This window comes from Etheostoma spectabile, chromosome 11 (genome assembly GCF_008692095.1).
Source record: "Etheostoma spectabile isolate EspeVRDwgs_2016 chromosome 11, UIUC_Espe_1.0, whole genome shotgun sequence".
In the NCBI taxonomy this organism is placed as follows: domain Eukaryota; kingdom Metazoa; phylum Chordata; class Actinopteri; order Perciformes; family Percidae; genus Etheostoma; species Etheostoma spectabile.
In genome coordinates this window covers 2,536,017-2,552,180 of record NC_045743.1, presented here as the reverse complement: position 1 = coordinate 2,552,180, position 16,164 = coordinate 2,536,017, and the positions used below count along the sequence as shown (strand labels likewise).

Sequence of the window (16,164 nt, the reverse complement as noted above, 5' to 3'; positions counted from 1 at the left end):
GCCATGTTGGTGGAAAAGCTGCTGAAAAGAAAGGAAAAATTGATGGGAGGTGCAATGTGAGTGGACGAGAGACAGATCAGAGCAAAGGAGAATTGACATTTAGGCGTTAAGATATCAAATGTTTGTACAGTAACTAGAGTCTTCAGTTTGAGCACAAATTTACATGTAACAGCTCCTCAAAACCCCCGGAAGTGTACAATGTTTCCCTACTGCTGAATAAAGTGACGGGGGTTAGCTCCGAGGACTCCAGCCTGACTCCTCCTGAAGCAGGAAAAGCTAATGCTAAGCTACTGTAAGCTATTTATTGAGTTTCCTTTTTTAGCAAAATACTCAATGAATTTGATTCCCTCCAGCATATGTCTAGGCTTTTTATTGTGAAAGGTAAGAACTGAAAAAGTGTCTCTGGTAAACGCCGTGTTTGTCATGGTTGAAAGGAGTAATAAAGTTTGCCGTCTGTACAGTCTGTGGTTTGGACAGCAGCCTCTGTGTTGTATTATAATCCTCGTATGTAAACAACACAATGTGATTTGGTTGATGTCTTTATTCGCGTTGCAAAAGCCCCAAAAAAACGGCCTTGTTTCCCAAAAAAATTGTCGTAACGCAATATTCATGTTCTGTGTGAAAGTACTTATAACAAAAACAACAGTTCAGAAAAATATATTGACATGAGATCGCACAAAAAAAAACGTCCCTGGCGGGAAAGCCTTAATTCACCAAAAGTATAAAGAATGTTGAATGTCAATATAAGATAATTAAAAATACAATATATACAATATATATGGCTGATTCAAGCCCTGCATCAAGCCCTGCAGGAAATACATGACCTTCACAAGCATGTTTCTCTAATCGTGAGGCTGCCAGTGTCCAAAATTGATTTTTTTTATTTTTATTTTATTTTTTTGCCAGGTTCCTGCTGAAAGATGGCCAGCTGTGGCTATGTGCCCCTCAGGCCAAACAGATCTGGAAGTGTCTGGCTGAGAACGCAGTGTTTCTGTGTGACCGTGAGGCCTGCTTCAAATGGTACAATTTAATTTGATCCCTTCTTGCCTTCGGCTTGAATGAATTCCCTTACGTTTATTAATTAGCAAGCGTCTGTTTTGAATGCTGTTTCTTTACTGCAACCCAATAGGTACTCTAAGCTGATGGGTGATGAACCAGATCTGGACCCAGACATCAATAAGGACTTCTTTGAGAACAACGTTCTGCAGTTGGACCCATCTCTGCTGACAGAGAATGGCATGAAATGCTTTGAGAGGTTCTTTAAGGCTGTCAACTGCAGGGAAGGCAAGCTGGTGGCAAAGCGCAGGGCCTACATGATGGATGACCTGGAACTAATAGGCTTGGACTACCTCTGGAGGGTGAGGAGATTTGTTATAACAGGCGGACACAAACAGATGTATTTGTTTAATTGGGAAGGAAGGCAGATAGTTGAAAGTGCCTTTAAAATCTTTTGCCCTTATTTCTATTTTTTTAATGCTACAAACTTTATAATAGCTTTAAGAAACAAAATTTGATTTGCAATTGAAAATTGGTAAAGAAATCTCCATTTAGTTCTTTTAAGCATCAGTTAAACCTTGTTGGTAAACACATTTGTGATGTGTGGGCTTTAGGTCTGACTGCATGACCAGCTGCACTTTGTAGTCCTGCTGACCAAACGTGAGCTACTCAGCAGAATCTATTTATGACTTCAAAAATTGCTTGAAAACCAACCTCTTCCAAGAATACATACTTCATCTAATATGTTGGTTAGGCTCACATTACACCCACCCTCTGCGCTGAGATAACCTTAAAAGCTTTGATAAATTGGTCCTAATTTGGTGCACGTGTGATTCAAAGATGCTCTGCAGTTTGTCACTACTAAATACTGGTCATTGTTACCCTGGAAATCCAAAATTCTCGTTAGAGCACAATTTGAATTTGCTCAGCGAGTTACTCTGGCATTGAGTAATGCTGCTCGTAACTATCCCCTTGTAGCCGAGCTGCAGAGATGGGAAAAGTACTCACTTTCCGTACTTAAGTAGAAGTACAGATATTGTGTTAAAAATACTCTGGTAAAAGTCAAAGTACTGATTAACTCTTTACTCAAGTAAAAGTAACAAAGTAAAGGCTTGGAAATTTACTTAAAGTATAAAGTAAAAGTAGCCTTAGAATGACAACAATATTTTTGCAAAGCTACCTGGATCAACCAAATGTTACTAGAGAGACGCTGAGGGACTTCAGTGGACATGGAGGGTACGTCTTTATATGGCAAAAGGGCTACATTTTAAATGGATGTCTGCCAATAGGCCTAAAACATAACATGTATGATTATTATTATGACAGACACTGGGACTCCAGGTAGTAAGATTCTGACTCATTAGCAAGATATGAATTCAGTTGTTATCTGTAAGAATTCACAGACCAGTTTCTATTTTTAATCTCCCCCCTAACATGTAAATGAATCTACATGTATGTGCGTGTGCTCAAATATGGCTTCTGGAAAGAAAATAAGGATTAAGTATGAATAAAACAAACTGACATTAATGAGGAAGTTCCCCAGCACATTGGCCAGGAGTCTTTCTTGATGCCTACTGTTTACATCTCTTTCAGATAAGGTCGAGGATGATGGGAAGTATTGCTGCTTGTCGCCCTTTTTTCTTCATTTTCAATCATGTTGCCATCCATACTACTATGTGCTAACGTTAGCGCCATCCATACTACTATGTGCTAACGTTAGCGCCATCCATACTACCATGTGCTAACATTAGCACCATCCATACTACTATGTGCTAACATTAGCGCCATCAAGCCTCAATGATTTGCTGTGAATGAATGCTGAATCTGTTGAGTTGTCTTAGTCGTGCGTCAAATGCAACGTACAGTAGATATATTCCCATCCATTTAGATTGAATATGGTATTGATGACGTAAACAATAATAACGAAACTCCAGTGAAATTATGTGAAGGTTGAGGACTAGATTGGGGACTGGAAAGCTGATTCTGGTGTCCAACTTGGCCCCAGGTGTGTCTGTTAAACAGACGGAGACAACTTCTCTCTAGCTAAGTTCCATCCACTTGTCACGAATTACAGAATTGAAGTTTGGTAAAAAAAAAAAAAAAAAAAAACTCATGCGAATAGAGCTGGTGAAAGTGTTGATGCTCATGAAGACCAACGTGAAAACCCAGCTAACATGTGAAGACCACCCCAAAAAACCACGAGCTAACAGGTGAAGAGCACACCAAACCCACTAGCTAACTTACTTTAAATGTGAAGAACTATAGACCAAAAACAGGCTTAAGTGAATGACAACATAAATTATACGACTTACAGTTCTCAAAGACTCACACACACACAATCTCAGTGGTTATCCTCCGGACAGCTTGTCTCTTTTTCTTTTCTCTCACTTTTTCTCCGTGTGGCGCGCGCACCCGCTCGCGGTGTGTGGCGCGTGTCCGCGCTATTCTCCGATAAGACGACCACTTGTACAAAACTAAAGTAACGAGCACAATTTTGTAAGGAGTAGAAAGTACCGATATTTGTGTTAAAATGTAAGGAGTAGAAGTAAAAAGTCGCCACAAAAATAAATAGTAAAGTAAAAATATCTGAAAAATCTACTTGAGTACAGTAACGAAGTATTTGTACTCCGTTACTTCCCATCTCTGCCGAGCTGCACCTATCACCAAACAAACTACCAGTTAGCTCCGCTGGTAGCTAAGCGTATGGGCCTCTGGATACATCCCCCCCCGTGTGTTGTTGTGATTGGTTGTAGTGTTATCCAATTGTGTGCAGTGAGATTTTCAAATGCACGCTTGGTGCTGTCCCTCAAGATTGGCCACTTTCATTACTCGATGCCAGACCCTTAATCTTTTGGATTTGGGTCTGGATTTCAAGGCTAAATGGTACTGGCAACACTTTTCTTGAGATCCTCTCTTCCCCAAGATCCAGTTCTGCTAGGTTTTGTCTCTGCCACTATATTGCAAGATAAAAAAACAGCAGTCCTGTAGCGTTAGCCTTTAGCCCCTCTTGTATTCCGAGGGGGCAATAATGAGGCTCCTCTTTATTGCAGTGCTTCAGACCTCCAAAGACATGTTTGACTTTCAGCTTTAAGATTTTGTTCCATATTCTCCTCTCTCCCAGGTGGTAATTCAAGGAAGTGATGACATTGCCAGCAGAGCTATAGACCTGCTGAAAGAGATCTACACCAACCTTGGACCAAAACTGCAAGTCAATCAGGTACACTGTTCAAGTTGATTCAGTGCTCATCTTTTTTTTGTTTTTGTTTTTCCAATCTAGGCTTATCTGTTGTTCTGTGAAGAAATCAATTCAAACCATTTTAAATTATTTGTTTGTAATGAAAACTTACCTGTCCTCATGGTTGTACTCTTTTCCTTGTCCTTAAGGTTGAAATTCACGAAGATTTCATTCAGTCATGTTTTGACCGTCTGAAGGCGTCCTATGACACCCTGTGTGTGTTAGATGGAGACAAAGACAGCATCAACTGCGCCCGTCAGGAGGCTATCCGCATGGTGCGAGTTCTCACTGTGCTCAAAGAGTACATCAATGAGTGTGACAGTGACTATCACGAGGAGAGGACTATACTGCCTATGTCAAGGTACAGTCAGCTACAGCTACATTGTTGTGCAAAATCAACATTATCGCCAACCCAGAAACCACAGTATAATTTAATAGGGTCACACAGTATAATTCCCGAATCACCTTTCTCAAAATGTTGTAAATTGTTGCATAACATAACTGAGTACCTCTGTTTTCCCTGTTGTGTATGCCCTAGAACAAGTCAAGTCTATTTGCCATATTCACATTTATTGCGGCTTGTCATGTCTTTACTGTTTCACTTAAACTTCTTTCTTCCATTTCTCTTTCAGAGCTTTCCGTGGGAAGCATATCACATTGATTGTCCGTTTCCCCAACCAGGGGCGTCAGGTAGATGACTTGGATATCTGGTCACACACTAATGATACAATCGGCTCGGTTCGGCGTGGCATCCTCAACAGGATCAAAGCTAATGCAGCACATACCAAGATTGAGCTCTTCATTGGTGGGGAGGTTGTTGATCCTGCTGACGACAGGAAGCTGATTGGACAGCTCAATTTGAAGGACAAAGGGTGGGGTTTTTGGACTAGTTTTTTTTTTCATTCAAAAAAGGGGGTTTTCTGTGCTTTTTTTGGCTCTATTAGGCATTTTTTTTTGTTATGTTCTTGAATTTTACCCAAACCTTGTGTCCCATAAAAAACCTTTTTTAAGACAAAGGTGTTTCTAAGGTCCTGTAATTTCCCTTTTGTATGCTGGTCAGGGCCAAAGGCCCCGGGGTAGTCCCAAACCTCCCTTTAAGCCCAAAGCCTTGACCTTCCCGGCCCCCGGGAACCACGGCAACCACTACAGCGATGGGCCTAACCCGGGGGGAGGCTGTTTTCCTGGTGTGGGAGTTACAGACAGTACGTATACATTAACTGAGGGAGTCTTTCTTAAAACTACTTCATTTACACGTAAGAGGAGAGGGGTTTTTAATTAAAATTGGGGTTTGCAGATGTCTGCGTTGTTTAATGGCTATTACAAATGAGCCCCTTACAAACATTTTATCAGATAGATTATTTTTTTCTTTTAGTCAGTTAGGAACTCTTATTTTGTACAAAATGTACATTTGGGTCAAAATTTACGGAAAATTAACTCCCCTTTGCAACCCCCGGTTTTTTTTTAATTTAAATTGAAGATGCAGGGGGGTTTTTGCATTTTGATTAGTATGGAAATAGTTTTTAAACTAACTTTTCCTTTTCACAGTTGTCGCTCATCCGCAAATCCCTTCCTGGGCAGGGGCTGAGGGGCTGCAACCTCAACTGCCATGTTAGAGAGGAGCTCGAGTTCTAATGAAAACTACCCCCCCAATTCTACCCGGCTCCAATATTACCCGGGGGTTTAATTTGTGAGAACACAAAGAAAAAATTTTGATGTTATTCACTTTGTGTTTTTCGTTTCCTTAAAACCTCTATGTAAAAAATCTGCAGCTGTTGTCTGGCCCAGCCAAGCTGGGTTTAGAACGCCTCAGCCCCCTTTGGATCTCGTTTCTTGGCCCTCACCGCCAAAAGTGCTCTCCCTCTTTTGGGTTGGTCTCCCGTTTTTGAAACAAGTTTTTGCATCTCATTTACTTGCCTGGATAATGGTGCGTTAGTCAAACTCTTTGAATCATAACAAGATAAATTGGCCTGTCTTGCAAGGCAAAAATTATAAATTGCCAGGACTCAGGAATAGAACTTCAAACCTTTATCTTTTTGAGCATCCTGTTTTTTTCCCCGCAAAGAGCCAAATATACCACTAAACCGGAGTGAAAAAAAGGGCCCCCTGTTTTCTTCCCTTACTGTTTTCTGTAAAAGGGTTTTTATAGTATTTCCCTTTTTCCCGGGTTTTGGGTTTGGAGCCAGCCAGTGCAACCGGGGGGGGATCCAGTGCTTCCATACAAATTTTTAAAAATGGGGGACTGCCCCGGTTTGACTGCTCCCCAGGAAAAAAATTCCTCCATCAAACATGGGGCCGGCTGGGGGTTACTCAATGCGCTTAAAATCGCCAAAACTCTCCCCATGCTGTAGGTTTTGGGCATGTGAAGGCTGTGGCTGAGGCCTGCCAGCCCAACGCTGAGGGAAATATACCTGTCTCACCGGTTAGGCCACACACGCAATTCACAAAGAGAAATACCTGTACAACTGGTTCCTCAGTAGTTGACCGCCATCTCTGACTTTCTGTTTTCATGCTTTCTCCACGCCTCCATCACCTGCCCTGCTTTATCTACAGATTAACCAGGCCACTCATGACCAAGCCCTGGTCCTCCAGAGTGCCCTGCAAAACATCCCTAATCCTGCCTCAGAATGCATGCTACGCAATGTAGCCATCCGTCTGGCCCAGCAGATCTCCGATGAAGTAACAGAAAATGTAAGTAAAGGGATGGAGGTTTGTAAGATTAGAAAACAGTAAACCCTTAATGGTAATGCAGTATAATTAGTCATTTTTTTAGTGGTTCTGTCTGTAATAATGGCTTTTATGGGACTGCTTTTTTTACCAGAATTTCTTCCAGGCATCGAAGTACATCCCAGACATCTGTGTGATCCGAGCAGTACAGAAAATAGTGTGGGCATCAGGCTGTGGTACAGTGCAACTCGTCTTCAGTTCAAATGAAGAAATCAGCAAGATATATGAGAAGGTAAATTGCCTTTGAATGTTGCTCTATGTGGGATTATTTTTGTTTTATAGTATGTAGTTTAATTATTCAAACAAAAAATATAATAAATTGAATAGGAAGCAGAAACACATGTGAGGGCCAGTTGTGCAGCACAGACTTCCATAATGGAATAAAGTCTGTACTTTGCATCCCTCCATAATAGATGCAGACCCCAGATCCCCAAAGATCCTAAGCTTTGAGCAATGTACCTCCAAGAGACAAAAAGCTCTTCATAGGCTTATAGGACATTCAAGGGATTAGCAAATTGAAAAGTGTAATGTATGTATTTTTGCATTGTCTTTTATTGTTCCTTTTTTTCGTTAGACAAATGCAGCTAAGGAGCCAGATGGGGAAGATGAGCAGGTGTGTTGCGAGGCCCTGGAGGTGATGACACTGTGTTTTGCCCTTATGCCCACGGCTCTGGATACTCTCAGTAAGGAGAAGGCTTGGCAGACCTTCATCATAGACTTGCTGCTACACTGCCACAGCAAGTAAGTACACCAAGATGTGTTCCAACTAGGGCTATCAGTTGTTTCAAATATTTAATCGCATGATTATCCATAGTGGACCGCGATTAATCACAACAATATGTACTTTTAAAAGGGATACTTTTCAAATTTTTACACCACTTACTGATTTCCAAAACTACAGAGCGAAACTATTTTCATAGCCCTAATACCAACAATTGCTGCATTATTAATTTTCTGACTTAAATTGCGGAGACATCCTTTTTATCTCCAGCCTTTTTTATAGGTCTTAAAGGATATTCTGATGGTGATGTTGTCATTTTATTAACAGATCTGTGCGTCAAATGGCCCAGGAGCAGTTTTTCCTGATGGCAACTAGGTGCTGTATGGGCCATCGACCTCTCCTTTTCTTTATCACCCTTCTCTTCACTGTGCTGGGGGTGAGTTGCTATTGCCTTGTGTTCCTGAAGGCTCTGACACACCAACCCGACGGCTGACCGTCAGCAGAAAAGGCAGGCGACCTGGCTGCCTCCCCGAGTTGTGCCTCGTAAACACATCAAAGCGATGCCAACTTGAGTGTACGTTCTGCGCGTATGCAAGACGTAATAGGTCTCCATTACGGCGCTTATCTTTATTGTCACCCAAAATAAATGAAAACCGGCAGCTGATTGGACGAACGTGTCACGTGGGTCTGACTTCTCCTGAATTTCAAAACTGACCATAATGGCGGCTCGTTCGGAATATAATCTTGTATTTTACACAAATAGTTCCACAAAACGGGTTTCTGAAAACATTTTAAGCGAGAAGTAGGCCATACAGTAGCTGAATCTGTCTTCATTTCAGATTGACAAAAGTCAATTTAAAAGATTTTAGATTTAGATTTTGAGAGGTGTTTGTCATGCTCATCCCGCTTATCATTTCTGGATATGCAATGCCCACTCACTGATTCAACATGTCAAATTGACCAAAATGAAGGCCGACGGCCCCTGCGACTGACGACAGCACGGAACACACCAAACAAACTTGAGTCACTGACTTTGCCAGGCTCTCCGACGGCCGATAATCGTGTTGGCTTGTCAGCGCCTTAATAACTATTATCTGTCTGTGTGCATTGTAATGCATTACCACAGTGCCAGACATTTTAACTGTTAACTTCTTACAAGATCCTAATTTGAAATTGTCCATTTCCAGAGTACAGCCAAGGAGCGAGCCAAACATGCTGGAGACTACTTCACTTTACTCAGACATCTTCTGAACTATGCCTATAACAGCAACATCAACCTGCCAAATGCTGAGGTCCTGCTCAACAATGAGATTGACTGGCTGAAGCGGATAAGGGTAAAACAGCCTGTAAATTCTATGTTTCAGCCAATATGTCATATTATGCTCCTAGTAAAAATCAATTTGAGGTTATCTAGTTTAGTCTTGGGCAGAGCTAATGGTTAACAATATGTTTAATATACTAGGATGAGGTTAAGAGGACAGGGGAGACTGGTGTGGAGGAGACCATCCTGGAGGGTCACCTTGGGGTTACCAAAGAGCTTCTAGCCTTCCAAACACCAGAGAAGAAGTATTACATTGGCTGCGAGAAAGGAGGAGCAAACCTCATTAAGGTAAAACAATATTAATATAATCTTATTTTGTTTCCTTTATTATAACATCACTAAGATTATTTCTTCCTCTCTTCTTGATTAGGAGCTGATTGACGACTTCATCTTCCCAGCATCTAATGTGTACCTGCAGTACATGAAAAGTGGGGAGTTTCCCACTGAGCAGGCCATCCCTGTGTGCAGCACCCCTGCTTCTATCAACGCTGGCTTTGAGCTCCTGGTAGCACTGGCTGTTGGATGTGTTCGCAATCTCAAGCAAATAGTCGACACCCTGACTGACATGTACTACTTAGGTAGGTAAACACCAGTGTTGTAATTTCGCATGATGATTTGTAAAATACATCATGCATGAGGGTGTGTTTTCCCTCCACTTCCAGGTTGTGAGACACTGACCGAGTGGGAATACTTGCCTCCGGTGGGGCCACGTCCCAACAAAGGCTTTGTGGGTTTGAAGAATGCCGGGGCCACCTGTTATATGAACTCTGTCATTCAGCAGCTGTACATGATTCCTCCAATCCGCAATGGCATCCTGGCCATTGAGGGCACAGGCACTGATGTGGATGATGACATGTCAGGGGATGAGAAGCAGGAGAATGAGGTAAAGTCTGAGTTGGTCTTACATTAAAGCTTCTGCACAGAGAAGTTGTTCATTTACAAATACGATCATCATTTGGCCATTACTCTTTAGTCTTGTTTACCCAGTGAACACAATGGCATACGGTAGCAAAAAAGTGATTAACGATTGTGGGTGTGGAGACATGTTGGTAATGTGTCATCTGTATGTTTTTCTCCACAGAGTAACGTGGATCCTCGTGATGAGGTGTTCAGCTACCACCATCAGTTTGACGATAAACCCTCCAGTAAGTCAGAGGACAGGAAAGAGTATAACATTGGAGTACTACGTCACCTACAGGTCATTTTTGGACATCTGGCTGCGTCCAGACTTCAGTACTATGTCCCCAGGGGATTCTGGAAACAGTTCAGGTATTTTAATGAGTCATATTAATTTAGCATTTTGCCTGTGTAGCCGTTGCTGCTAATTGTCTCATCTCCACTAATTGTCTTACCCCCACCCTTTTTAGGTTATGGGGTGAGCCAGTGAACTTGCGGGAGCAGCATGATGCTCTGGAGTTTTTTAACTCTTTAGTGGACAGTCTGGATGAAGCTTTGAAAGCCCTGGGCCACCCCGCCATGCTGAGCAGGGTGCTGGGAGGGTCCTTCGCTGACCAAAGATCTGTCAGGGATGCCCCCACAGGTAAGTGCGGTCCTTTTCCCTGTGCTTAGTCACTGGAAATATTTTCACAAATAGAAACTTGAGACTGCCTTGGGTCCTCGTTACCTAATAATTTTTTGTGTTGCCAGGTATGAGTGCGAGGAGTCGTTCACAACACTCAATGTAGATATCAGAAACCACCAGAACCTGTTGGACTCCATGGAGCAGTATGTTAAAGGAGATCTGCTTGAGGGAGCCAATGCCTACCACTGTGAGAAGTGTAATAAGAAGGTGAGAATAAAGCATCCATCTGCTTGTCAGCCAATGTTAACTCAAAAAGTGCTTTTAAAATCTGATGAATGTTTAATGGCTGTCCCATGGTTTAATTAAAATATTCTTTTCTCAATAACTTTTATTAGAGATGTAAATAAAGGGCCAGACAAATAATCTGTAATGTTTTCTCTCCTTGTCAGGTGGACACGGTGAAGCGCCTGCTGATAAAGAAGCTGCCACCTGTCCTGGCCATCCAGCTGAAGCGCTTTGACTATGACTGGGAGAGGGAGTGTGCCATCAAGTTCAATGACTACTTTGAATTCCCCAGGGAGCTGGACATGGAGCCATACACGGTAGCTGGTGTGGCCAAGCTAGAGGGTGATGACGTCAACCCAGAGAACCAGGTGATCCAACAGAATGAGCCCTCTGAACCCACACCTCCCGGAAGTTCCAAGTATCGTCTGGTGGGAGTGCTGGTCCACTCAGGCCAGGCCAGTGGCGGGCACTACTATTCCTACATAATCCAGAGGAACGGAGGCGATGGGGAGAAGAACCGCTGGTATAAGTTTGATGATGGTGATGTGACTGAGTGCAAGATGGATGATGAGGAGGAGATGAAGAACCAGTGCTTTGGAGGGGAATACATGGGCGAGGTGTTTGATCATATGATGAAAAGGATGTCGTACCGGAGGCAAAAGCGCTGGTGGAATGCCTACATTCTATTCTATGAGCGTATGGACTCTTTGGACAAGGACAGCGAGCTGGTCAAATACATCTCGGAGTTGACCATCTCCTCCACCAAGCCACATCAGGTCAAGATGCCTGGTGTCATCGAGTGCAGCGTCCGCAAGCAGAACGTCCAATTCATGCACAACCGAATGCAATACAGCCTGGAATATTTCCAGTTCATTAAGAAACTTCTGACCTGTAACAGTGTCTATTTAAACCCTCCTCCAGGTATGCATCTTTCTTTTGCGTTCTGCTAAGCTGAGCTTGTAAATGATGGTTATCAACACAATATTGTTTTTTAATGTAATTTTCCTACGCTGTGTAGCTGTTTTTTTTTTTTTACATCTTATTTAACCAGGTATGGCCCATTTAAGTTGAAAACCTCCAAATAAAGTTGCAGACAAAATTATACAAAAACAATCACAAGAAACAATATTAAGAACGATAAAATAAACATACAACAGACAGATCATTAACCACACAAGTAGTTAGTGTTAATGTGTGTCTTTGTTCCACAACATGCGTACATACATCAGGGATCGACAATGTACCCTTCAAGAAATGGTTAACACTACCAGTGTTAATAATTTCTGTAAAGGTATATATAACTGTACATTCAACCTTTGCCGTGCATTATTGTGTGATTTGTTATAGCTGCACAGTATCATCATACTTTATCAAATATCATACTTGTCCAGTCTAGGCATGGGCCGGTATGATAACTTTCAGCAAAAATATCAGTTTCACAGTATTGTGGTATTGCAATTACAGCTTTGAAATAATTTTCAAATGTCTGGGTAAAAACTTTTTTTCCATTAAACACAATGTATTTTATTTTTTAACCCTGTGCACACTGGCAGAGAAACAGATTACTAAAGTTCAGTATCTTTCCTTGAACACTCGTAAAAACTAAAAAAAACGCTCATATCATAGGAATGGTAAGACAGAAATGTTACTGTTTTTTGATACTTTGACTTTTTCAAACTGCGCTATACCTTGAAACCCTTAACTGGCCCATGCGTAGTCCAGTCATGATTCTACATATTTAATACCTCCAGAGGGCAGAGGCTTGATTGATCCTTTGCACACTGATAAAGCATCCATGTGGAAAGAATTGGTGGTCAGTAGCGTTTAGCAAGCGTTGCCGAGAAATGCACTGCCTCTGTAATGCATTATTAATGGAGCCAAAACCCCACAATGTTTTACAGGAAAATAAATGTTTGAGGGAAGTCATCCGTATGTTTTGTTTGCTACCATGTATCTTGTTGAGATGCTAATGCATCTTCTATTAAAATCATTTTCAGCAGCATAGACATTTTTTAGAAACAAATGTTGGTTGTAAGCTAGGCAATCCACTTACTGACCCAAAACATTGACCCAGTATTTTAGTGTGAATGTGTGATTTGAAATATTATTTATTGACCTTACTTTTTTGTTTTTGTTTTAACTTTTTTTGTAGCTTGCTCTGAGCCTGAACTCTGCTCTCTCTGGGGTTGGGTACTCAAACGCGGTGCCAATAGGGCACCGAATAGGGTAGTGCCAAATTTCGGTGCCTGACTTTTTTTTTTTCCCAGAAGTATCGCTGCATGGGACTCTACGTTACCATTGGCTAGTATCTGGATTAAGCACAATGGTTAAAATGCTGACTGCTTACGACAAACAGTGTAAAATGACTGTATAGGAATAAGTCAGTTATTAGTTATTGTTATTACATTATTAATCAATCATTTAATTTTGACCATATGGCCTTAGCAACAAACAAGCCGTTCTTTAACGTTGCCAACTGTCGTATTGTGCTCCCTTTTTTATTTTTATTATATACTGTACATTATTAATATATTTCGGTTCAGGCACCATTTTAGCACCAGTGTTGGAAAAAACCCAAACGATACCCGACCCTAGCTGTCTCCCAGTTGCCGTGTTATTAACTTCATTTTGTGTTTCATTGTAGTTTATGCTGGATTGAACAAGGATTAGACAGGAGTTTTTGTGGCATTCAGTGTCTTTTACGTCACTATTCATAATATGTTGTATGTACATATTCGTCATTGTGTTGAATCCACTCCAACGCATTGATTATTTTAAATGAAACCATTACTTTTTTTTTTTAATCCAGTGGGCTGTAGAACAGACCAAAATAAAGGGAGATAACGGCTCTACTACTTGCAGACTGCAATGTACGTTTATATATGTTGCGTGTGTATATATATATCCACGTTTAAGTAATTTTCTTTATATACGCCTGGGTTATCACTATTGATGTCAAATCATTGCTAATAAGCAGACCCAAATGGAATCTGCAGATTTTCTTTTTTACAGTTTTCAGCGATGATCTGAAATGAAAATCTGCAGAATTTAGCGGACTGTTTTGGCTTGGGGTGGAAATGTGTTTCCATTTTGAAATGTAATTTTAATTTATATTTTAAAATCTGCAGAAAATTCCGCGTCCACTGCTAATAAGACAAGATATATTCTCGATAACAATTCCGTAATTTGATCCAACCATGAGTAAAGTCTCTCTCTGGGTGTAGCTTAAAAGATTGCCAGCTTATGTTATAGTATTTTGTAAATAACCAGGAAGACTCCTATACTGTGTTTTGTTAATTTTTGCTGTCTTTTAGTCGGGCAAGACCATCTTCTGCCAGAGGCAGAGGAGATTGCTATGATAAGTGCTCAGCTGGCTGCTAGGTTCCTCTTCAGCACAGGTTTTCACACCAAGAAAGTAGTAAGGGGTCCTGCCAGTGACTGGTAAGCTCCATCTACCCCTGTGTTTTTGGATTTTCTCCCTCTTCTTTTCCTCTATAACCCTTCTCCTTGTCCTTTTCTATAGGTATGACGCCCTCTGCATCCTGCTGAGACACAGTAAGAATGTACGCTATTGGTTTGCACACAAAGTCCTGTTTGCTTACCCAAACCGGTTCTCAGAGTATCTGCTAGAGTGCCCGAGCGCTGAGGTCCGTGGTGCATTTGCCAAGCTCATTGTCTTTATCGCTCACTTCTCCTTGCAAGACGGCCCGTGCCCCTCCCCCACCGCCTCGCCTGGACCCTCAACTCAGGTTGGTGCCAAACTTCAGATGGAAAATGGGCTCTTTATTAGGACTGAAGATACTTAAAGCTGTTTCAATCACAAGTTAATTGAAAGATGATTAAAGCCGTTTGTATCACTGAGTGATATCTTGGCCTCTATTTCTGATTGATTTAACCCTACTGTGGTTTGTCTGTTGTTTTCCCTGTTTGTATATCAGGGCTGTGATAACCTCAGTCTAAGTGACCACCTGTTGAGAGCTGTGCTCAACCTGCTCCGAAGAGAGGTTTCGGAACACGGCCGTCACCTGCAGCAGTACTTTAACCTCTTTGTCATGTATGCCAATCTGGGTAAGGAGCACACAGCAATCACACACCTGCCAAGTACATCTGTTCCTCAGTGAATTTCACAAGAAAGGTTTATAAAAAATGTTATTAATGATTAGTTTGGGACTTAAAATGCTGTATTATTTCCTTTTCGCCCCCTCGCAGGCCTGGCAGAAAAGACCCAGTTGTTGAAGCTGAATGTCCCAGCCACTTTCATGTTGGTCGCTCTAGACGAGGGTCCCGGCCCTCCCATTAAGTATCAGTACGCTGAGTGGGCAAGCTCTACACTGTGGTCTCCCAGCTGGTCCGTTGCTGTGACGTCTCTTCGCGCATGCAGTCCTCAATCAATGGTGAGTGTTACTTTTCAGCCACACGAAATGTGGTATGAACTCTGGCAATATGACCCTGTAATAAGTCATTAGACAGAATTAAAGCTCAATGAAGATTTTCATCCTTGCTCAGGATCTTGTGACTGACAAACCAGCCACTCTAAACCTCTGCATTGTGTAGGCAGAGCTTAGTGCTTACAGAAATGAACAATTGAAGAAGCTCACTAAAGAAACCATTTTTGTATGTCCCTCTTATAGCTTCATGTATTTCAATTTACAGTTACTCTAAATTCTCCCCTTTCCCTCTCCAGGTAACCCTCCTCTTCCTAACCCGTATGGTGATACCAACCTGACGGCCCCAGTGATGCCTGTACAACAGCTGGTAGCAGAAATCCTGTTTGTGAGGACCAGTTACGTGAAGAAGATAATCGAGGACTGCAGCAACTCTGAGGAGACAGTGAAGCTGCTTCGCTTCAGCTGCTGGGAGAACCCTCAGTTCTCCTCCACTGTGCTCAGTGAGCTGCTCTGGCAGGTAAATACATGCCCAACATGACATCTATTGTTGTGCAGGTGGCATACTTGAATGTGTCCACAAGATTATGTGTGTTGTGTGTCTGCAGGTGGCGTACTCCTACACCTATGAGCTGAGGCCTTACCTGGACTTGCTGCTACAGATCCTACTCATCGAGGACTCCTGGCAGACACACAGGTCAGACAGATTGCTCAGTTTTTAAATTAAGAGTGTTGCATTGTTTTGTATGTCATTGGAGTTCAATGTCACCTTTCCTCGTTGGGATGAACAGGATTCACAATGTGCTGAAGGGCATTCCTGATGACAGAGATGGGCTCTTTGACACTATCCAGCGCTCCAAGAACCACTACCAGAAACGAGCCTACCAGTGCATTAAGTGCATGGTGGCCCTCTTCAGCAACTGCTCTGTGGCCTACCAGATCCTACAGGTACACTTACTCACAAAGCAGTCTCTA

At 42.0% G+C, this 16,164-nt stretch overlaps 1 protein-coding gene across 1 annotated transcript in view; it reads left to right on the top strand.

The window, feature by feature from the left end:
- Positions 1-16,164, top strand: part of usp9 (ubiquitin specific peptidase 9) — a 45,833-nt gene that overhangs the window by 23,549 nt on the left and 6,120 nt on the right. The window contains 30 exon segments of the mRNA XM_032530297.1: positions 907-1,020; positions 1,130-1,358; positions 4,118-4,213; positions 4,381-4,592; positions 4,864-5,103; positions 5,292-5,307; positions 5,777-5,839; positions 6,496-6,565; positions 6,568-6,650; positions 6,782-6,919; positions 7,050-7,187; positions 7,530-7,696; positions 8,004-8,112; positions 8,864-9,010; positions 9,139-9,285; positions 9,368-9,575; positions 9,660-9,880; positions 10,079-10,266; positions 10,365-10,507; positions 10,510-10,537; positions 10,645-10,786; positions 10,969-11,724; positions 14,121-14,245; positions 14,328-14,553; positions 14,743-14,872; positions 15,014-15,118; positions 15,121-15,198; positions 15,489-15,709; positions 15,798-15,886; positions 15,981-16,137. Coding sequence (XP_032386188.1) covers positions 907-1,020; positions 1,130-1,358; positions 4,118-4,213; positions 4,381-4,592; positions 4,864-5,103; positions 5,292-5,307; positions 5,777-5,839; positions 6,496-6,565; positions 6,568-6,650; positions 6,782-6,919; positions 7,050-7,187; positions 7,530-7,696; positions 8,004-8,112; positions 8,864-9,010; positions 9,139-9,285; positions 9,368-9,575; positions 9,660-9,880; positions 10,079-10,266; positions 10,365-10,507; positions 10,510-10,537; positions 10,645-10,786; positions 10,969-11,724; positions 14,121-14,245; positions 14,328-14,553; positions 14,743-14,872; positions 15,014-15,118; positions 15,121-15,198; positions 15,489-15,709; positions 15,798-15,886; positions 15,981-16,137 — 4,786 coding nt within the window.